The following is a 23,611-nucleotide window of genomic DNA, read 5'->3' on the forward strand; positions in this document are numbered from 1 at the left end:
ATCTGGATACAGACGCTAACACTAGGTAAGGCTAACCAACTGTGTTAACTATCTGATACTGATATCAGGGTTTTAGAGGAGAGTTCTTAAGAGAGTCTTACTATACTATTTATGAGAAACAGCATATTACAAAGTATTCCAATCAGATCAGTTAAAAACAGCTCTGTCAATGCACACACACTATGTTTAGAGGACCACTGTGGGCAACAAGCAACTGTGCTTCTCATAAGACACAATCTGTACAGAGCTACAATGAGGGAACTCCCTGGCATGTATGTTGCCCAGGGTCAGTCCTCAGCACCACAGAAAGGAAAGGGTAGGAGGGAGGGAAGGAAGAAATTGTGGCAATAAATTAACAGTGAGTCTAAATACAGTATAAAGGTGTTCATAATGTTGTGTGTGTGCGTGCATGTGTGTGCCTGCATGCATCTTTTATATTTTCAGTAATTAATAAAAAAATCTTCAAAATAAGGCTGGCAGACGGACCAGCAAATAAAGGCTTCTGTCACCAATCATGATGACCTGAACTTGACCCCTGCAACCTACATAGTGGTGAAGGACAGAAATCACTCCTAAAAGTTGTCCGCTGACCTCCACACACAGACCAGAAATATGTCCAAACATACTAACCTGTAGATGGCGGACTCTGAATAATATCTGAAAGGTTGTAGCCTCCAGAACTGTCGGAGCGCTTCCGTGGCTTCTTTTTAGCTCTTGTTTTGGCCTTCTTGAACATTGTTTCCCTAGGAAAATGCAAACATAGAATTGAAAGGCAAAACGTCTGGTCAAGCGCAAACCACATAAGGACATGCAGGTACCATTCATACACTCAGGCAGACCAGGGGAAATCACTAACCGTGCTACTCATCAGTGTCATCTATTTGTGCGTTAGCCCCAGAATTACTACTGTTAAAGTTAAAAAAAAAAACACAATGTTGGCCACAATAGCCAACAAAGAGCAGCACTGAGAGTTCCGTGCCACCACATCTCCAGGAGTCACCACAAGGGCTCCCAAGTGATGGCAGCAGCTTGAGATCCACTCACTTCCACAGGCACTTCCCAACAACACCAAGTTCACTAAGACTTGATCTGAGATATGGGCCTAGTCACATATATGTAGCATACTACAGAGCTGCTCCAGAACTCCAAGGGCAAAGGGACCCTCAAGTTCACCAAGACAAGAAAGAGGACGTACATCTGTACCACGAGGAAGTGAGAAGTGAACAGCATCCTGCCTACGATAAGGAAAACTTGTGCCAAAGACTGAGCCTCCTGCCCATCTCCTCATAAAAAAGCCTTCACCAAAAAAAAAAAAAAAAAAAAAGTACAACACTGTACATAGTTACATTAACTGTAATCATCCAATAAAAACATTTGATGTGTGCATGCATGAGTGTGTGTGTGAGAGAGAGAGATGAATGCGTGTTTGTACAATGTGAAGTCATCAGGGGTCCTGCTCCATCACCTTCTACTGGATTCCCTGGAGACAAGCTCTCTCAATATTTGCTTGTGTTACTTCACACTAACACCTAGGCTCCTGCCTCTAAACTCTGAGTGCTGTTGGACTTCTAGGACTATGGCCAGACCTGGGTTTTAACAATGGGCTGAGGTCCCACCTCAGACCTTCATGCTTGTGCAGCAGTGTTCTTTCCCATGGAAGTACCTCCTCAGCTCTTGTGGTGGTTTTCTAAGAGTAGCTGAGTGAATGTTTAATTGCTTGAATTAAGTACTATGAATCAGGAAAGGGAAGTAGGTATCTGTGAGTGCAACAACTGTCTTATTTTAGTGAAATATTTAACATCTCATTATATACTATAGTCATACAAGCCAGCTGTGACTATATCATTTTGTGGTAGTTAATATGAATCATTTAACTCAATGTTAATGCATTTTATAATATTAATATCATATATGTTATACACTTAAGGATGTTATGTTTAACTTCTATTGTCCAAAATAATATCACAACATCAGAAAAAAAGCTTAGAAAGTAATTAAAAGAACACTTCTAGAACTCAAGAATAGTTTTTCAATGAAGTATAGCTATTTGTCTATCATAGATGACCTCAATGCCCAAAGACTTCACCCTACCAAGTTATTTGTCCCACAGATAATTCTATGATGTGAGCCTAAAATACTAATAAGGTATTAGCCTAAAATACTAATTAGGTATCTATTCTATGCAAAGGTTGTCAAAATGGTTAGACCCACATTTTGGTGATGGACTCCCAAATCTCAATTTTTGTGGATTACTGTTGGAGTCGAATATGAAATGTCCTCCCACAGACTCATATATTCAAAGTGGTCCCAGATGGAATAAGGCTCAAAAGCAGGGTCACAAGAAAAGACTTGGATAATAAGGAGTCCAATTTCATCAATGGAATAACAAATTTATGAGTTTACATCTTAATGTGCTATTCAGAAGTAAGTTCCTAGCTGGAGAAACGCGATCGATCACTGGAGCATTCCTGGGAAGAGTGTGTTGTGACCTGGTCCCTTGTTTTCTCTCTCCTTGGCCTTATGAGGTGAGCAGCTCTGCTCTGCCACGCCGGCACTGCTGTGACATTCTGCCTCCGGCCTTATAGCAAAGGAGCCAGTGGCGCATGGACAAACCTCAGAAGCTGGAGGATAAAGCAAACCTTTTCACCTTTAATTGGTTTTTCTCAGGGATTTGCTAACAATGCAAAAAGCTAGTGTAGTCAACATCTACTGAAGTAATCTGGGTCTACAGAGAGGACTCCTGAGAAAATATAACCCCATCTAGGGCTGCCACATTCCTCTCTGGATGCCTCCTGAGTACAAGCCTGTAGTCTTCCGACAAGATGGAGGAGAGACAGTCACCTGACTGAATGGGTTCAGGAAGGGATGGCATCTACTTGTCCTAATCCTCACGAGCTGGGATGCCATAACTGCCAAGCATTCCAGAACTGTTTCAAGTTGTGTGCTGTCAATACTACAGAGCCACAACTTTCCAGCCAATAGCAGCCGCATCTCCTGACCCCCGCTGGCACCTCTGCTGCTCTTCCTGTCTAGGGCAAGCAGCATGCCTTTTCAAATGTCTACTATAACTTCAGGAGGTTTGGAGGAGGCCATTAAGACAAACGCACTTGACTAACCTGTCTGTCTATCTGAAGGCTACGGTATTTTTATACTTACATGTTAAACAGTTTAGATTTAAAATATCAGCCATGTATAACTACTTTGTATTATATCAAAACTGAACTGCACATTCATACTTCCTATATCAGAACTTCTCAATTTATAATTCCAATGTTAATATAAAGTGTCAGGTGTCCCATGAGGTAAGGAAGAAGAAAAAGGAAAGAAAAAATAGAACAGGGCTTACGAGTAATTTGGTTCCATATTTATTTCTTCTTTAAAAAAGACATCCCCATCATCTACTTGCATGTAGCTAATATCTGGTCCATCTTGATAGGGTGTAATGACTCTTCTCTCCATTGCTGGAATCTACAGAATGAAAGACAGTAAACACAAAATTGGTAAAGATTTTTAAAAACTAATAACGTGTCACTTATACTGTCAGGTGGTAACATTAACTAGGTAATGCCTAGGATGCCTAATGACTCTCAAATACAATGGGGAAATTTTTTTGAATAGATTCAATAAAAAGCATTTTATATAAAATCATTGGGGGTGGGGGCTGAAAGGCAGCTCTGCTTTCTTATTAAGTACAGACTGATCCATCTCTCAGGAGTCATGTGAACCCATGCTCCGTATGTACTGTTCTGACATTTGTAACTAAAACTCTGAAACAGCAATTTTTATTACAAAGAAATTATAAGAGATGTGTTAATTTTATTGTCTTCAGTTTTGATTTTCACACTTATCTATGGGACTTGAAAGAAAATTTATGTTCTAATTTCTAAAAGATAATGTATTTGCATTCGTTATAAAATTATTCTATTGTGTCTGGTCTAATACCCTGTTTTAAAAGGTAATATGTTGTTTTTTGCTTTTTACTCCTTTTGGGGGGTCCCGCCACCCAGCTACCAAATGAATCACACACGAGGTACTTATGAATGCCCAGCCTTAGCTTGGCTTAGTTTCTAGGCAGCTTTCCTTATCTTAAATTATCCTGTCTACCTTTTGCCTCTGGGCTTTTACCATTCTCTTACTTCTGTAAATCTTACTCTTACTCGTTGGCTTGCTGGTTGTGGAGCTGGGTGGCTGGCCCCCGATGTCCTCCCCTTCTCTGGCTCCTTCTTGATCTCCCTTTCCAGATTTCTCCCTCTATATATTCTCTCTGACTGCCAGCCCCGCCTCTCCATTCTCCTGCCTTGGTATTAGCCAGTTCTTTATTAGACCATCAGGTGTTTTAGACAGGCACAGTAACACAGCTCACAGAGTTAAACAAAGTCAACATAAACAAAAGTGACACACCTTAAAATATTCTACTACTGTAATATCTTAGCTTACAAAAACTGTACTGAGAAAACAAAAATACTACCATTTTTCGGTAAAATGTGGAAAGATCTTTCAAAACGTCCTCACTTAAAACATCAAGAGACCTGAAAAACAGGAAATAAAATTCTAGCTTAGACTCAAACGACTTAGCAGCTATCAAGATTTTCAAGTACGCTTATTTCAAGTTGTCAAATAAGTAATTTTCAAGTTTACATACACTAGCTATGAAAACTACTTCTGGAAATACATATAGTTATATGTTATGGATTTCAGGTAACCAGCAAACACATTATACAAATATCTTGATAAAACTAAAGCAAGTCTTTGGAAAGGGAATAAACATGATCTTTTCTTCTGTAACATGATATCAAGTCCTCATTTCTCAATCTTCTTCTGCAAACTGTAATGTCTAACTGTGTAAAGAGTACTGTAATGATAGAAGACTGCTTTAAGCATCAGAGTATCAAGGTTCTACCTAACATTATCACTACTCTCAACTACCTCCATGACCAAGAACAGCTTACTTTGCTTCTGAGTCTTATCTTCCAGTATAAAATGAAAAATGGATTACATCAACTATATTCAAGATAAATTCAAGTCTCACAGGTTCCAAAAGATACTTTAGGCATCAATGAAAATTTAAAACAAGGTTTACATCCATTTTTATGTGTGTGCATTTATATGTATATATTGTTTTATATATACAGTGTTATGTGTATGCATTCACATATATACTGTTGTTTTTAAAAGCTATTTCTACAACTAGTACAAAGCAACTTTCATATTCAAATTTGTACCATAACAGTTTTCAACACTTGTAGGATAATTACTTACATTAGCTTATAATGCTAAGTAAATTTGATATAGCCCTCCTTTTCTTAATATTTCCGAACATGTTGTTCTCACTTTTAGCAAACACATACCTGATTAAGAACAGTTAACTTTACATACAAAGTTACACTTGTCTACTCATATAAAATAACTCAGAGACATCACCACAGCAGGAGCTATCCTGAAGTGGCTCAGAGGATACACCTGTCTCACTATAACAGAAAAACCATGTGATATGGCATTTTCTATTACAGCAGTGTTGAAAGAATTGATGTTTTATTTTTTGGTAGCATCTTATCTGACAAACTGAATGAGATTAATCTCACAACACTGAATAATAAACCTGCTCTCAAGAGAATCACTAATGTCAGAAATGAAATTAAGTCCAGAATCCTAACCAGCTTCTAATATATTTTTATTTTAATTTTAAAAATTACAAAATAATTCTTAAATAGCAATAGAATTTTCTTTAAATCAGTCCTAGCTCATGATTGAGACCATTCGTGATTCATCTCAAGAAAACAGCAGAGCACTTTATTTCAATGTTTTAGAATTAGTTTAATTAAAAATCATATTGAATTTGCAAAATGGGTAGCTAAGTTGTTATTTGTTTTGCTTTGTTTATTCATTTTATTGTTGTTTTGATACATAGTCTCACCCTATAGCCTTGTCTGGCCTAGACTCTGCTATGTAGACCAAGCTGGCCTTGAGCTCACAAAGATCCACCTGCCTCTGCCTTCAGATTGCTAAGATTAATGGCATGCACCTCCATGTCAATTGTTATCATTTGTAATGATCAAGATTTTCTCATTTCTTTCCTCCCAAATTAAAAAGGACAAAAGTTCTCCAAGCCTTCTTGTAGCACGAATCCTAATTGGACTTAATAATAAAACCTTGAGTCAGCTATAGGGGTAAATGCTGAAAGATCAGAGAGACAAAAGAGCAAGCCACAGCCACCACCTCTTACCTCGCTAACTCCTGAACCTGAAAGAGACTGAGCTCCTATCCCTGTGGCCTTACATTCCTCTCTCCACCCAGCTGTATCACTTCCTGTCTCTGCCTCCCTAGTGCTGGGATAAAAGGCGTGAGATCCCAAGTGCTGGGATCAAAGGTGTGTGCCACCACTGCCTGTCCTCTATGGCTAAATAATGGCTTAGCTCTGCACTCTGATCGTCAGGTTTTATTTGTTAGATCACACACAAAACATCACCACACCTTCTCATTTGCAGTACAAGGATATTAAGAAAAACTATTTCACAAGTATGTGAAAATTAGTCTATGTAACACTTTTAGAAAAATTATATATATATATATACATATATATATAACACTAAATACTAATTATTGTAACTACTCAAACAAAATATAAAACTACATATATAATAAGCAGTATTAGCTACTATTATTATTACTGAAACAAAACACAGAACAAAGGAGAAGATAAATTATCTTAAGTATCTTAAAATGCAAACTGGCACCAAAGGCTCCAATTCCAAAAATCTTTGCTCACAAATGTAGCCTCATTTATTTTTATCCTCTTAAGGTTTAAAATTTTTCATTAAAAACAAAAAACAAAGAATTCACAAGTAAACAGGCCATATACACATAACCCTAATGATTAGGACCGTAAAGCTGCCCTAGGCCACATAGCCAAAACTTATCTCAACAAAAAATAATTTTTAAATCACTGTTAGAAACCCTGGAAGTTTCCATAGTCCCGCTAATTCTGAAAGTAATGACTCCTTAGCATTTGTCAAATTCTTTCCATCTTAGTAAATACGTTATTTACTTTTAAAGTCCAAGTCCATCTTTTATTTACATATAAACATCTGCTTGTGCAAAAATCATACAGCACAGGAACTCAACCAACCTTGCTTCAAGTATGGCTGCCATATTCAGCCCTATGAACTGTAAACAAGACAGTTTCAACTGCTGAGCATTGTACATCGCTGCAAACTCCAGCAGCATAGCAGCATTCTTAAGGGTAACTACAGAGAAAAGAGATTTGCACAATTAGATGAAGAGTGACATACTTTAGCAAGGGAAATACTTGCTTTTCCAAAGTTACAAGATTTCAACATTTAAAACAAGAAAACTGTTCTCTAAACAAAGAAAGGAATGCTGAAGTGAATACAGAAATGAGCTTCATTACAATATTAAAGCAATTTTCACTGATTGGTTTTGAGGGGAAAAAATAAGCTTGCACACACAAAAGTTTTAGAAAACAAAATACATAAGGGTATTCATGTTAGCTGAAAGCATATACATAAGAACTACCATTCTGGGCTGGAGGGATAGCTCACAACCAAAAATATAACAACTACCATTCTTCCTCCCAAAAGCCTTGAGAATTCTTCACTTTCACCAGTGAACATTCCTTTTCATTCACATAGTACAACAGTCTTCTATAACACTAAAAAAGACAGTTGGGCATAGTAGTGAACACCCTGTAATCAATCCCAGCACTCGAGAGGCCGAGGAAGGACTTCTGTGCATTCACCAGTCTGGGCTACATAGTAAGATCTTGTCTCGGAACCAACAACTACAAACCAAAACAGGCATTAAGTCTAGGAGAAACTGTCAAGCTAATTCTAAATGTTGACTAATCTGTATATATGAAATATAACTAAATCTTACTGTAGTATTGTCCATGCCACTGCATAAACTATACAAGAGCTTAGGATTACTAATGTTTAGTAATGTTCTATCTATGTGAAATGCGTTTTGCTCGAAACCCTCCAAGAATATTCCACCTGCTTGTAACTCCAGCTACCTAAAACTCTCATCTTCTTACTTATACTGAGTTCCAGCCAACAGAAGAATATGGCAGATTTTTAGTCTGTCTTCTCCCATTTCTTTTTTCTTTCTCCCCTAAACTGTCAAAAGCTACAATCACAGTCAATAACAGTCTGTCTCCCTCTGACTAAGTTAACACTGCAACTGATGAAATCATCTCACAAAACAAAAGCAGATCACACAAAAGCTTTCCTTGAACTGTTTAGCTGGAAATGATGTGTGCAATGACTAGACAGGCTTCCATGGAACCCTTCTGCTAGGAATTTACCTATCAGTAAAATCAACTGTGCAGCTAAGACTAGGAAGGAACATCCCAGGAGGTCAACAGAGACCACTGAGTCAATGAGAGTACCTAGGTACATACGGTACATCTACGCCACAGGAAGTCCTTTACTGTAGCATCTTTTCTTGCCTATGGAAAGAAATTCAGGGATACTTGCCTATTACTAATCAAGAAGACAGCCCACAACACTCAAAAAGATGAGAGAGCCTGGCAAGCTCCTACCAAAATCAAAAAAAAAAAATTAGCAGAACTTCTTCCTTATTTCCCAAAGCAGCCATGAACTAAAACATATAAAACTGGCCTAAAAGTTTGCATATCAGATTATGAAAACTGCAACTTTCATAATAGAATAAACAAAATTGTCTAATTGAAGAAAGGAAAAAGGGCATTTCAAGACCACTATGGTACTGAAAGGATCAGTAACACTGAGCTCAACACAGTAAGAACCAAACAGTGGGCAAATGGAAAACGCATGGCCTGCACGGCTAAGTCATTTCTACAACTTGAAGAAGCAGGTACAACAGCGAAACCATAAATAAAAATTAATATTTCATTTCTAAAATGAAAAAAGTCCATTGATTTTGTTGAGATAAGGTAAGGGGAGAAGTATATAAAATTTACAGCAAACAGAAAATGAGTTGGTTAAAAAAGAGAAACAAGCGATCAAGACCAGGCTAACGGTAACAGCCTGCTTTCAAACCTTCACCATTGAAATCCCAAATAGACTGGATATCACTGTCATCACTTATGGTTTCACAGCATGTTAATAAAAATATTTTCTAAACCTAAGGTGTGTATGTTTTCAATTATTTCTAAGGAAAGAATGTGTTTACAAATGATGGCATGTAATAATCTAAATGTCTTGCCCTTTCTTTGTTTTTTGTTTGCTTTTGAGGCAGTCTTACTATGTAGCTCTGGAACTCTCTATATAGATTAGGAGCTCTAGCCTGGAACTCTGTATAGACCAGACTGGATTTAAACTCAAAAAGATACAACTGCCTCTGCCTCCCAAGTGCTAGGACTGAAGGTGTGTGTCACCATCTTGACTTTTTTTAAAAGCACACACACATAGCAACGGTGTTTCACCATAATGGAAAAATAAAGCTAATACAATAAAGTACACTAGATCAATCTGAAAACAACATAGTACTCTAATTCCAATTACTCACGTTTTTCAGTCAATGCTCCTTCACAAACCTCCTTTAATCTAGTTATGAGAAGCTGATCAGCCACTACAAGAACACTACAAATAAAATCCACATTTTGAGACTCTAACAAGAAAAAGAAAAAGAAAAAGGAAAAGATTACTGTTATTCTGTAACCATTTTAACTAGTAAAAAACAAAGTTAAGACATCAAGGTACAGAGGCTTATGAAACACATCAAATTATCTGCACCTTTCAGGTGGACAACTAGAAAAAAAGCCCCTAAAAATGCCTTGGTATTGAAAATTCTCTTCCTATCACTATGATAAGAACCCCAGTGAGAAGAAAGTAAAGGATGCATGCTCCTGCTCAGCCCCCTTTTCTCTTCAGACAATCCAGGACCCCAGTCCAGGGGATGGCTCTTCCACCCTAGTTAATGGTCTTCCTATCTCCACTGCCATATTTAGGACAATCCTTGGCGGGCACAATCCCCCTCCCAGTTAATTCTACGTTCTATTAAGTTGACATTAACCACTAACCATACGTGGCTCATACATTCTCACCATGGGACCATAAAATGATGAATATGAAGTGACTATTTCAGTGTAAAAGGCTACTAGCATGTCTGACTTGTCTACATTTTCCCATTTCATCAAGAAATATTCCTAGACTAACAAATAAAGAGTCAAGTTGCCCATTCTCCAGTGCAGGGCCACAGAGCCATACATATGGGGAGCACTAACTATACTTAGTGGTCTATCAAAAATAAATAAGTAAGAAAAAAGAAAAGGAAGTTGGGAGGCAAAAAAGTTGGAGATACATAGGAGGAGTTGGAGGGAGAAGCAGGACTGAATATGATTATATTTCATTGTATACATGTATAAAAATTTCAAGAATAAAAAACTTTTAATTAAATTATAAAGACAAAATATCATAAACATAACTACACCCCAAACAACGATGGTAGAAATATATTTTTTTCCTTGATGACACATTTTTTTTAAAAAAAATGTACACATCAATAATAGACTATGATGATGAGCATACAATTTCTATAAAGACATAATGACAACAGAACGAAGTAGGTGGAAAGGGGGCTATAAAATACATTTTTGACTAATACTGACACTGAGTTAGAATTAAACAGGTTTGTTTTGACAGTAAAAACCTCCCCTAAAACTAGAAAATTAGAAAATCACTTTTTCTAAACCTAGTAAGGGCTAGCAGAATGGCTGATTTGGTTAAACCACTTGCCACCAAGTGTGATAACCTGAGTTCAATTCCCAAGACCCACAGGGTGGAAGGAGAAGACCAACTCCAGTAATTTATCCTGACCTCCAGCACCAGGGTATCCGACACCCTCAGCTGGCCTCTAGGGGCACCTGCATATACAACACACACACACACACACACACACACACACACACACACACACACTTTAAAAAAGAAATAAAGACAAAAAACATTTCCATTTAAAATAATGGCAAAAAGAATTCTGAGAACAATTATTTTGACAAAGGAAGTAACTGCAAAACCTATACACAAAAATCAACAGATTAAAACTATGGTTGCACACCCAATGCCCTATACTCAGGTTACTGCTAAAATGGCAGCTTTCTCACATTAATCTACAGGTGAAAATACTGTACAATTTGACAATGGTGACAAGGGCACAATTTTAAATTATAACAACAGATATGTACTTTAGAAATGTGCAATTTATTTGATGTGAATATCTCGATTTTTAAAAAGAAATATATACACATTTCTTTTTAAAATATACTATTCATTTCAAATATATAAATAACAAATATGTGTTTTAAAGTCGAAGTTACATATCAGGTACACAAATCTTCTGAATCTCACCCTCGGTCGAACACATCACAACAAAGACCACCCAGACTTCCTCCTGCAGACTGGGGTTCTGTCCCTGCTACAGACACTTGTCTCTTAACACAGTTTGATTCTCCTCCGCTCGACTCTCACTTCTTGCAAAGAGGGTCTTTTCACTTTAAAAATTCTTCAATGTACATCTGTGCCTAAAAACTAATGGCACAATGAACCCCACAAACGTTATTCAGAAGAACTGCAGCAAATCAGACCCACAATCGAATCGTGAGTTCTGCTTGACAATGTGCACAAACCACTTCCTTCACAAACGCCCTTTGAGTCTGCTTCACTGCTGACACATTATTAGAAAGAGGAAATTTCATAGAGAATTGGTCAAAAATTATACTTCTTGTATTCACCAATCTTAACACAGAGGTAGCTAGAGATGAAAGTTCTAACACTAATTTCAACCATGACACACAATTCTAAAATGATTCAGGGCGATGAAAATGTAATTTTTTTGCTGATTACTATATAATAATCTGTTACATTTAAAATTAAACCTCTAAAGACAGCACAAGAGGAAACTGATTCCTGTTGATTCCATCACTCTCCTATGATGTTAGTACCTTTTATCACCACAGCTTCATCAGTATAGAGGTAGTCCAGAATAACTTTCAGAATCTCAGACTGTATTGGCATTTCCAGAGCTGCACAACTGGAGGCCTATGAGCATACAAGACAAAACAAACAGATTAACCTGAAAAACAAAATACTACCATACTCTAGGCTGAGTTAGTACTATGAAACTAACTCTGGACAGAAAATAATACAAAGGACCCTTGGAAGAATTTATAAAATACAAATCTAAAATTAAGATGCTTAATTTTAAAATATAACATAAAAAAGGGACATAGAAAATTCAGAAAACAAGATACACAACGACAGTCCTCATGTGTGTCTCAATAATGGTGGTGAGACTGTGATTTTTAAGCAGCTTTATGGCAATAATTTTAACTTCCAAATGTTGGAATTTTCTAGCAAACTTGAACACACATAAGGTAACACAGAAATAAAGAACTAATCCAAAATACCACGTCCCAATTCTGAACGTCTTAGTGTCTAACCCCCTAACCCCAGGTATGCAGAGATGCCTACACACTCTCTATTTACACCTTACCTCAATCCATGAGCTGCTCAGCATGCTGTGGAAATATTCTGTAAGAAAAACAGTGCAGTGAGAACAGAGAAGCAGAACCCAAATGAAGGACCCAGCAGCTAACAAGATGCCACCTACCAAGTCTTGCACAGAGCACACATTTATGACAGGGGAATTCCTTCCCATCCACAGACTTCATGGTAACATCATACAGAAATGAACTGGAAAAAAAAAAAGTTTACTTAAAGAAAGATCAATTTCTTGCCTATTTACATAGGGGTAAAGAAGCCTAAGGATTTGGCTTAACTTTAATCTTAGTCAAATGCTGGCAAGAGTAAAAACACTCATGGATACACATGCACCTCATCTCTCACTATCTCAGGAAAGACAGTAACAGCCAAATCATCTTCAATTTTTTTAGGAGAACTGAATATTAACACTTAAAAAGCTTCCGTTTGATTTTCTCTTTTATTGCACTGGACTTCTTTTTGTATTAGCAGCAGTTGGTGGTACACTCCAAGCCCTTTAACTCTTTTTTGAACAACCTGCTGCACACCAAGTAATCCTTAGAAATTTTCAGTATCTCTTTCTTCAAGATTTATCACCTACAAAGTATCTAACATAAAACTTTTAACAATGTATATAGTCTATTTATTTTTGAAAAAAGGCATACTAAGCAAAACAATCATAATCATAATGAAAATACATAAACAGTCTGATTGAAAGAGATGAGGTCTGCATAAAACCCCACTTGTAAGATTCACAACTGAAGAAAAAGCGAAAATTGAAATCCCTCTCTTCATCTGCATAAACCCGAAAGCATGATCTCCTGCAATGACTTGAGCAGTTGCTCTGTCTGACTCAGTGGCTCCCCAGCCCCTGAAGTAGCAGAGGTGAGCGGTCTCCCTCCTCACGACAGCTGCCAGCAGCTCCACTTTCATCTAATGAGCCAAACACCTAAATATGCAAGGCTGATCCTCATTTACTAACTTACCATTTTTTCTGACTTAGCTTCAGTTTATTACCAGTTTTCTTCGCAATAACATTAATTTTTTCATTTTCAAATCTGACTCCATCTAACCTATCAAGGAAAAATGTAAATTAACAACAGGTGGATATAGTCTTCTCCTAAGACCAACACACAACAAAATCTAACAGTCAGGCTTACAGTCAACACAGCTACGTCATTCTCCTAGAAAGTATCAACAAACTTCATTCCAACCTATAATATATCAGTCTTAATTTGAATTTAAAATGTGCTTAATATCATTACTGACAAATCAAAGCTGTAACATAGTCTTTCTGTACTTTCCAGTAGGAATCACAGTACAGTCCTCCCTGCCCCAAATCCATGACAACGGTTATTCCAGCACAAGCAGCTTCATATGAAAGCCTGTGAGAGAAACAGCATATCAGTGCTGGTTCATAATGTGACAAGTGCCATGAGACACGTCTTTATCAACAACACAGGACTTTACATCCTGAGAATCTGAGGTCTGAGACAAAGCACACAATGTGTAGGTCTTTCTGACACCCAAGATCTTTCCAGCACACACTCAGGGCATAGCACCTGGAAGCCACCAGCAACCTTTCTGTTCTTTCATTTCAAATGAAAAGTCCCTACGTGGTAACTACCAGAAAACAGCAGTCCCTCTCTCCCAAAGACAGAAGGAAAAGAGAAGGCAGAGAGGGGAGTGTAAGGAAAGAAAGAAAAGGCAACAAATACTTCACAGGAGGACTGAATGAGGTAAGCAGAGGATGAGGAACATACCTGCTACTCAAATTACTGAGGCCAAATTTCTTTGCAACATTTTGCAACATTCTTACAGGATCATCTTCCCCAACACCTTTTCCCTTTTTGGAAGATTTGTGTTTGCTTTTCTGCCTTTCACTAACTGTATGAGCTTGGTTGCTTTTATAAACCTCAAATGCTGCCTTCTGGTTATCATCTGCAGGGCAATTCTTCTTATTCATATGAGAATCTGGGGACCCCTTGCAGTCTTCTGGGTTTTTGTTCACGAGTATTCTGGGTTTGAAGCCATGAGTTAAGAAGTCACAGGTATCTGTATACATGAACTGTAAGAGGTATTCGAACAAGTCGGGATGAACTTTCTCCACCACAAAGAGATGGCACCCTGCAGCATCTTCGTCCTTCCGGTACACATCTGTCAGTTCTAAAGGAGTGCCATCTGAAAGAAACAATTTCTGGAAGAAGTCAGAGCGCACTGCTAAAACGTATTTATGAGCAGGGAAGAGTCTATTGCCAACTTGAAATGTCACATCGTGGATGTTATCCATTTCATCTGTTTCCCTCAGGAGCTTGCCAAACTCTTCAAAAAAGGACGAAGAAGACACAACTGGAATTTCATAAAGGCTGGAAATGAAACAAAGATAATTACTACATTGAAGAAACAAGACAATGGATCCCAAGCTGATTCCCTTGAAAAGAAACAGTTTACTTAAACTTTGAAATGTTCTGGTGTTTTCTAAATATAAGAATATCACCTAAAAAATGTTAAATACTCTATTACCCTTTAATGTTTTTCTATTTGTTTTTATATAATGTTTAAACAACATAACTGAAAACAATAAAAATAAGAAAAGTTCCGAAGTTTTTCCTTTTATACATGACTTATTTTACAAGTGAAGAAAAAACAGGAACTAAACAAATAAGATCACAGATCAAGAATGGTTACTCATTCAAGTAAAAATATATATACAATCATTCTAAACCCTGAATGTTGTATTCCTATAATTACAATCTGTTCATCTACATTTCACTCTACCAAGGAAGGAGATTGATGCTCTTGCTTTGCCTTGGACTGGGGCGTTCCCAGCTTAGGACATTTTCAGTGCTAAACTGTTAACCTGGGCAAACCAGAATGGATCATCACCTGGCTTCCATGCCCTCCTCCCTCTTCAAAAATGCCCCTGATGTTTATCTTCTCTCTTTACTAATGTAGTTAGAACATGTTCACTGGGATTCTACCCAACATGTGACCACACCACCTCTTTTTTGTCAATTATCACATTTAAGAGTCAGAAATTTTTATACTACCTAAGAAATATTTATAATCCATTCTTCAGAATCTGAGAACCCCAAGTCTAACATGTACTAAAGACAGCCCCTATGGAGGCAAGTGTGTTTTTCTTGAATGTTTTCAAAATCAGGTTGTAAAGTAGGGGAACACACACTACTATCCCCAGTGTAACAAACACTCGTTTCTGATCGCCCTTGTAACGCACTCATTTTTGAAGGTCTCTAGATCTCGGTAACAGCTCCTCAATCTAATTTGCATCAGGAGCTACTGAAAACAGAAGAAGGTCTAGTGATTATTCCTTCTAAAAATAGAATGTATTAAAGACAATTATACCTTGTTTTAGGGTCTGACTGTAGGATTGCAAAGTTGCACCCACTTGCATCTGTGCTGACACTAACAGCTCTATGGGCAAAAGGAAGTTTCTCAAGTCGAATCCTTTCATACACACTATTTGTATCAGAGACACAAGACACATCTGATGAGGAATGATGTAGGTTTGGTAAAATGTCTGCTAAAAAGAAAATAAATGAACTATCATTAATCAAGGCTGCAATGGAATTATTGAAAAGACTTAGGAGCAACTGGAATAAAAAATGATGTGAAAAATATAAAAGTACACATGAAGTCCTTCTGAAGAATTTAGAACCTCTCCATCTTCAACACAGATTCGGTGCTGCGTACTTTCGATACATACAGAGAACTTTCAGTGTTAGCCACAATCTCTTCTCCCAATAAACACCTTCCACACTGTAGCCAAAGTCACCTTTCACACTGGTAGCTGTATCCATATTAGCTGTTTATGACCCTAAGTGTCACCACAAGCTCCCTCCTTTCTCTGCAGGCTCTGAGGAGACACCCCAATGACCACACTGTGCTACTGAGATTCAGTGATCACCAATAAAGGGCAATCAAGAGTCAGCAGGACGGAAATGCCCTACCCTCAATAGTCCAATCTAGTAAGGAAATCATACCTCAGAGAAATAACTAGTCAAATTCAGTCTATAAAAACAAAATATTGCCGGGCGGTGGTGGCGCACGCCTTTAATCCCAGCACTCGGGAGGCAGAGGCAGGCGGATCTCTGTGAGTTCGAGGCCAGCCTGGGCTACCAAGTGAGTTCCAGGAAAGGCGCAAAGCTACACAAGAGAAACCCTGTCTCGGGGAAAAAAAAAAAAAATTAAAATGTTTCCATGTAGACATGGCACTTACAAAGAAATTATTCTGGCTGCAACACAAAAAGGTTTTAAATCAGAGAATATACACAAAGACTCTATTACTTTAATTCCACACACAGAAATAATAAAAAAGATTATATAGATTGGGACTGTAGTAGTCAATCAGGAGAGGAGAAAGGAGGAATTTTCAAAAACACATTTAAGATAGGAGTAGCACAACTTGGTAACTATAGATGTACAGGAAGGGGCATGGGGTGAAACCACTGAAGTGCAACTGAGGGTGCATGAGACCATGAATTCTATCAGACCACCAAAGAGTGATGTAAAACTCAAGACTCGCAAATCTTCTTACACGACAGACCTGTGCTCCAGTTACCTTTCAAATGGAGTCTATTCCAGTCTCCTGGACTTTACTATGCTTCCTCCAACACTGTTATTCCCATCCCTATGCTCCTACGAAACTCACGTACACATTACATTAGTTATCTGTCTCAGGGAACTTTTAAATCAAATGTGTCTCTTGGCTCTATAAGCTATGATGCCTGGTAACAAGGGGCTCATCTCCCACATTGTTATATCATTAAAATGCTGACCTGTGTCTACCACACAGTCAACAAACCTTGCATGTTTACAGACATGAGTCATCTATAAAGAAATAAAACACAATAAATCAATATTATGTAAAATTCCTTTTACGTTTTATAATTTTGAAGAGTCTATAATGCTTGAAGCAATCATAAATGTTTTTAAGATATACTGTAAGTCTGTAACAATTAATTTATTGGTTCAGGAGGATATAATGAAGGACCACGATGTGCCAGAGAATACATTAAATACTAACAATATAGAGGAATACCTATGCCCTATACCATGAGTGACCTTCTATCTACAGGAGATAAATACTGAACTAATCACAAAGGCAAATACACAATGCTTAGGGGTAAACCTAGCAGTTCCGTCACATTAATAGCTGACTAGAGTTCTTAAGTACAATCATACAAACTGACCTTTCTTTTCAGAATTCTTTCTTTTGTCTTCAAACCATTTCCCTTTAAATCCTTCCCCATCCTGTGTGACAAACAGAATTTCATTTCTATTTAAAGCAATATCGGAGATTGACACCTGGCGTGGATAGGCCCATCGGCACTGCTTCAGAGAGCTGCTAAGTGATCTCCAGCAGAACACCTAAAACGAAACCAAACCACAGCACAATATAAAGTGACACAGCAGCAGGAAAAGCAAAATCGGAATTTAAAAAGAGTGCTGTCAAAATAAAAGTCTGAACTTGTGTGTTTCGATGATTATTCTTCCACAGAAAAAAGAGATAGCTGCAGGCAAAACACCAATGCACATAGAATAATTAAGTAAATGTTAAACACAGAGAGAGAGAGAGAGAGAGAGAGATGCTACAAGAAATCAAGATGATGTTGGAGAATTACATCTTTCAGGAAGCAGATTAAGCACCATGAAGTATTAAATGTGTTTCCATGGCACTCCCCCTAGGAGAAGCTGTTTTCCATATGACTTGCTTGGGGCAAACAGTCCTGCTGGGGTATTATAGCATACTAAAATGTTAGAGCCAACACTTCAATGTGAGGTAATTACCAAACTCAATCCAAAAAGAAGACATACTTCATTGTATAAGTAAACAAAGTCTTAGATGAAGAAGTCACCCCAGTTCAGCGACTCCTAGTAGTCCTGGGAACAGGACAGGGAGTGGTGCTGAGGTAGAGGACGCAACAGGAGGGTGCTGGGCTGTCCTGCACAACTTCAGCTACGGAGGCCACCTTTGTCTGGTCACCGGCACGTTCTACGTTCAAACTGCTGACAGAGGAGGAGGGGCTGTTGACTTGTTTTAAGCCCAGCGCCTACTCTACAGCCCAGGCTAGACTAAGAATTCATGAATCCTAGTCTCACTGTCCTAACTACTGGGATTAAAGAGTGTTCCACCATACCCAGTTAAAATTGATCATTTCCAAAGTCTGACTCCCCATAATCAATTTTTGAAAATAATGGCTGTAACTTGTGCCTATAAACACACCAGCAGGTGGAGCTTTGCAATTACATCTTGTAGCCAGTTATCTTTGATGGATGGGGCTGAAGCAGGGTTTTCTAAACCCCAGGCTGCACTGCATCTTCCAACGCAGCCAGCATGGACTCAGCTCACAACCTTCCTGCCTCAGCCTCCAGCATGCTAGGATTATAGGAAAGCACTCCTGTGCCTCCTTTCTAAAGTCTATGATGGCCCATGAGGAGGGAAGGGGCACTCTGTAGTACTGACAACATGTCCAGATGTGATTATTCAACTTTTAAAATGTGAGGCTTCATATCATTATTTAAACCTCACAAAATATCTTATCATGTCATTATTTTATCAGAAGAAAACTGTTTTCTTAACCAGTGTGTAATTTTATCAATATTACTAATATATGAAAGTTAGATATGATATTAAATTTAAATATATTTAAACTTTATAATACTATTTAAAATTTAAAATATTTATAATTTAAAATATAATTATGAACCTATATTAAGCATTTCCTTAAATATATAATTAAATATTTTAGGTAGGGCTGGTAAAATGGGTTACCAGTTAAAAATGCTTGCTGCCAAGTCTGATGACCTGCGTTCAATACACAGGGCTTACATAGTATAAAGAGAGAAGGAGTTCCCCAAACTTTTCCTCTGACCTCCATAGAAGTGCACCACAGCATGTGCTCATACACATAATTTAAAAATTAAAAACATCTAAAATTGGCAATTCTATTAGAGAAATGCATTGATACACTTGTAAAAGGGATGAAAATTACAGTTAAGAGATAAGACCTAGAAGCACATTATTTATATATGTAATAGAATAAAGGGTATCATAATCTCTACATACATATATAATATATACATTGATATTTAACTATAATTGGGGACAATCTTTACAACTATGGCCTAAATGTGTAATATATTGCCTGTTTACTGTTATAAAAATAACTATATGACATTATCTTCTATCTACACCTTTCAACTCTGTTTACGGATACTCGGTTTACATTCCAAATAATTCAAATTACTTGTTTTTTATTTTAAGAAGAGGAAATGAAGCTTTAGGCTACAGTTTAGCAACAGTACTGGCACCATTGGGTTAGAGACAGTCCTGGGTGTCTCTGGAACCCTGGCTCCTCACTTGGATGTCAAGAAGGGAAGGAGCATCAGTAGCAACCATCAAAAACCAGGCACTACACTTCACATTATCACCTCTATACAGAGCACCTTACTAGTCTTTAACATAATGTATACTCACCCTTCCGGCTCCATCCATAGCAAGGATGCATATTTTCTGGCCCCCATTTTCTGTCAAGTGTTCTGGATCAACCTTGTATTCCATACAACCTCCAGATACAAGAACCTTTTTCAAGTTTAGTTGTCTGAGTGAAAAAAAAAAATCATAAATTAGCATTCTCTAAAACACACACGCTTTATTTTATAGAAATAATAATTCAAACAATAACTGTCGAGGAAAGGAGGAAGAGTCCAGCTCTCCTCACTGCAGTCCCTCCCCGGCAGTTCCTTCTTCCTACAGCATGTCAGTCTTCTTCCTACAGCATGTCATACCTCTCAGAGTCTCTACTCACACCATGGGTTCCCAAACCCCTCCTGCCTAGGTACACATTCACTTGGAGTTTCATTCACTGGAAGGCTATCAGCTCCTAAGTATGCCCATATCTTAACAGAAAAAAAAAAATATTAAAAATAAAAATAGAAATGCTTCAATAAGGCTAATCCTAACCACACATCCCATGAAGGTCATCGCCTCGGCTAATACCGCACCCATTGGCCACACATTTGTTTTTCTGCGTGTCTGATGTACAAAACACAGGGCAGAGCCTGCCCACTGCTCCTCTACAACTGTCTTACCTCTCAGAAAGTTTACTTGCTTTGAAAACACAGTATTTTCAAAGTTACAATGTAGTAATTTAATCTGTATCAGAACAATTTCTTAGTGAAAATTTGGAAGGGAGGTATATTTAAACAACTTCATGTGTTCAGGGGTAACTTTAAAATGTTTTATAAATGTGAATTAAAAACTACAACTTAACATTCTACAAGTCAACTCACATCTATTTAAATGGTTCTAAGAAACACATGTGATCACATTTCCATAATTCTGAAACTAAAATGCAACCTACAATCAATGTCAGACAGGGAAGTTTCCGTGGTAACCTGACGTCTTAACAACCTGAAGAAGTCACCATCGCATCATCACCTTCATGCATAAGTAAGAACATGTTCGCTGCACTCAAATTTAAATCTCTGTGTTCCCAAGAGCTAAGTTATATTTTCCAGGTATCAGTCATAGTTGTGCAAAAATTATTTCCACACTTGTATTCCCTACTTTAATGAAATATGATAGAATGAAACATTGCTCAAATATTGCTCTTAAATATCAGTCTGAAACGAAAAACATTTTCTACAAAAGGTGAATACTTTGGAAGGACCTAAACAATACACCACTGTCAAATCAGATATGAATTTGTAAATGACTAAAGACCATAATGTATCAGGAACACAAGATTACTTCCCAATTATTTTTAAACACCTGCCCTTTGCATCACTCTAAACAAAATCACAGGTGAGACACGTGGTAAGTGAGAGGCAGAAGGCTACAGCTGGCATGGGCACCCAAACCTAAATTGGATTCTGTGTCCTTTGATATCCCAGGTAACAGCTAGTTTAGTGCACGTTACTGCAGCATGGTAACCACAACAAGTACAGTGTACCAGGATAAGCAGCACACCAGTCAGATGTAAAGAGCGAGCCTGGAAAGAGCGCTTATGGCAAACAACTGTTTTAATAAACAGTGGATAAGACAGTAAAGTCCACAGATGAAACAGTGACCCTGACAGAAAGCAAGAATGAGGATTAGTCTAGTTCTGTGTACCAGATACATTAAAAAGGAAACTAAACCTTGTGGGGCACAGCTTATGTTAAATATGATTCAAAAACGGTATTCTACAACTTGCAAACAGAACTTTTATATGTCTACTAGATTCTTGTCCAAAAAAAAAAAAAAAAAAAAGTCATCAAAGAAAACAATGCTTAATTTTCCCTTCCCTTCTGTCTTCTTGTGAAGCACAGCATGCTGGTGAGCAGATCTAAAATCAGTTCTTAGAATGACAGGCTTCTTTTTCAGAAATATACCTACTTAGTGGCCATCTTCTTGCACTGATAGTCTGCAAGTAAGTAAATGTCTCCCCTTGTGGTAACACAGACAGTGGCGCCATCGCTTGCGGCTACCAAAGACATAGTGATATCCTTATGATGAAGGGCAGAGACTTGACGAGGGGCAGTGACACACTTTTCTCCATTGGGATCCAGTAAGTGACCTAAAAATTTACACAAAGAAGCAAACCATAAATACCTATTCTAAGATCAGACTGTAGCTTTTAGATACTGCCATGAAAAATTTCTTACCCAGTTGTCCACCATTCAGTCCCAGTGTGTAAACGGCTTCTCGAGTCCACAGCACCGTATGAAACCTGCCTGCAGCTACTCCAATGACAGTCTTTCCTTTCAGGTATTTTGCCTGTATCTATTCAAAATGAGAAGTAAGACTCTGCAGCTGACTACGGATCTAAAATCTAGTGCAATCTTCTCTAAGATACAGTCCACCAGGTAATAAACATCCTCCTCACAACCACTGTCTTCTCAACCACGACCACATCTCCCCATCACACCAAAACCCAGATCAGCAGAATACATTGATGAAGCCAATTTCAGTTATCAGATTTAACAAACTAAACCAGCATTGTATAAAACTCAAATCATTACAATTTTGGTAATAGTAAACATTTACAAAATAATCATTCTTAAAAAAATATATACAGTGATTTCTAATCTACCAAATCCAGGATCTCACAATGGTAACACGCTTGACATTTTGGCACAGATGATCTTCTCTCACGAAGGACTGTCTTATGCATACCTGGACTCCACCCACTAGCTAGCTATCATTAGCACCACCATCCCACTCCTGCTGAAACTGTCTTCAAATACTGCCGTGTGATCCCTGGGAAATCGAAGCTTCCCTATCAACCTAGGATTCCAAGGTGGCCATATAATGACAATAAAAGAGGAGTGCAATCCATTCACTGCTCCTAAAGAACTCCACAAAACTAAATACCCACAAGTTGACAATAAGACTAGAGACTACACCCAAATATCCTGGAGTAATACTACTGACCCACTAGCAATTCAGAAGAGAAAAGAGGAAGATTTATACACTTAATTAAAACTGTCAATTCAATGATAGTTTTAGATACAAAGGATTAAACCAAAAGGGAATTTAACACATAAGACATGTGTAAAGTGTGATGCACTGAAAATATCTGTCATGGGTGATGAGTTTAATAAAACAACTTAGAGTACTCCATGTAAGGTTTCTAAATTTGGGGAACAGGTACCTTTTGATGGTGGTCATGTGCTGATGGGAGAGAGAAAATGGTGAAATTTGACCCACACACCCTCTTGTCAGCAAGTGTGACACTTGAATAGAGACACATTTAATAATGCAAAGGCTTTTTTCTTAGTACCTTGCTTGTGTAAGTATATGTTATATGGATACATTCCGTTTTAAGGAAAACAAGTTTCAAACTCAAAAATCTGGGTCTGAGAGTAAATTTAAGTAGTAAAAATCCTGTCTAGCTTGCAAGAACCTTGACTTCAATTCCTAGCACCAAAAAGGGAAAAACAAAAATGAAAAAAAATCAAACCACATTCATCTCAGCTTCTAAATATTTAAAGTTAAATCTGCAGGCTGGTGAGATGACTCAGGGGTTAGGAACTCACATTGCTCTTGTGGAGAACCTGAGTTCAGTTCCTAGCACCATGTCGGACAGTTCACAACCGCCACCCCATAACTCCAGCTCCAAGAGACA

General features: G+C 37.8%; 1 protein-coding gene across 2 annotated transcripts in view; it reads right to left on the reverse strand.

The window, feature by feature from the left end:
* The window catches only part of Ibtk (inhibitor of Bruton tyrosine kinase), a 62,320-nt gene that overhangs the window by 21,530 nt on the left and 17,179 nt on the right, over window positions 1-23,611 (reverse strand). The window contains exons 7-21 of one of the 2 annotated variants that reach the window (XM_028875493.1): window positions 22,149-22,266; window positions 21,880-22,060; window positions 19,978-20,101; window positions 17,690-17,867; window positions 15,843-16,017; window positions 14,240-14,842; window positions 13,463-13,549; window positions 12,607-12,689; window positions 12,490-12,527; window positions 11,939-12,035; window positions 9,505-9,606; window positions 7,127-7,244; window positions 4,469-4,529; window positions 3,347-3,468; window positions 631-743 (exon numbers count right to left, since the gene is read on the reverse strand). In XM_028875493.1, the coding sequence (XP_028731326.1) occupies window positions 631-743; window positions 3,347-3,468; window positions 4,469-4,529; window positions 7,127-7,244; window positions 9,505-9,606; window positions 11,939-12,035; window positions 12,490-12,527; window positions 12,607-12,689; window positions 13,463-13,549; window positions 14,240-14,842; window positions 15,843-16,017; window positions 17,690-17,867; window positions 19,978-20,101; window positions 21,880-22,060; window positions 22,149-22,266 (2,200 nt within the window). Of the gene's footprint in view, window positions 1-630; window positions 744-3,346; window positions 3,469-4,468; window positions 4,530-7,126; window positions 7,245-9,504; window positions 9,607-11,938; window positions 12,036-12,489; window positions 12,528-12,606; window positions 12,690-13,462; window positions 13,550-14,239; window positions 14,843-15,842; window positions 16,021-17,689; window positions 17,868-19,977; window positions 20,102-21,879; window positions 22,061-22,148; window positions 22,267-23,611 lie in introns of both variants that reach the window. The other variant, XM_028875492.1, reaches the window with a different exon arrangement.

This window comes from Peromyscus leucopus, chromosome 7 (assembly GCF_004664715.2).
Source record: "Peromyscus leucopus breed LL Stock chromosome 7, UCI_PerLeu_2.1, whole genome shotgun sequence".
NCBI classification, from domain to species: Eukaryota; Metazoa; Chordata; class Mammalia; order Rodentia; family Cricetidae; genus Peromyscus; species Peromyscus leucopus.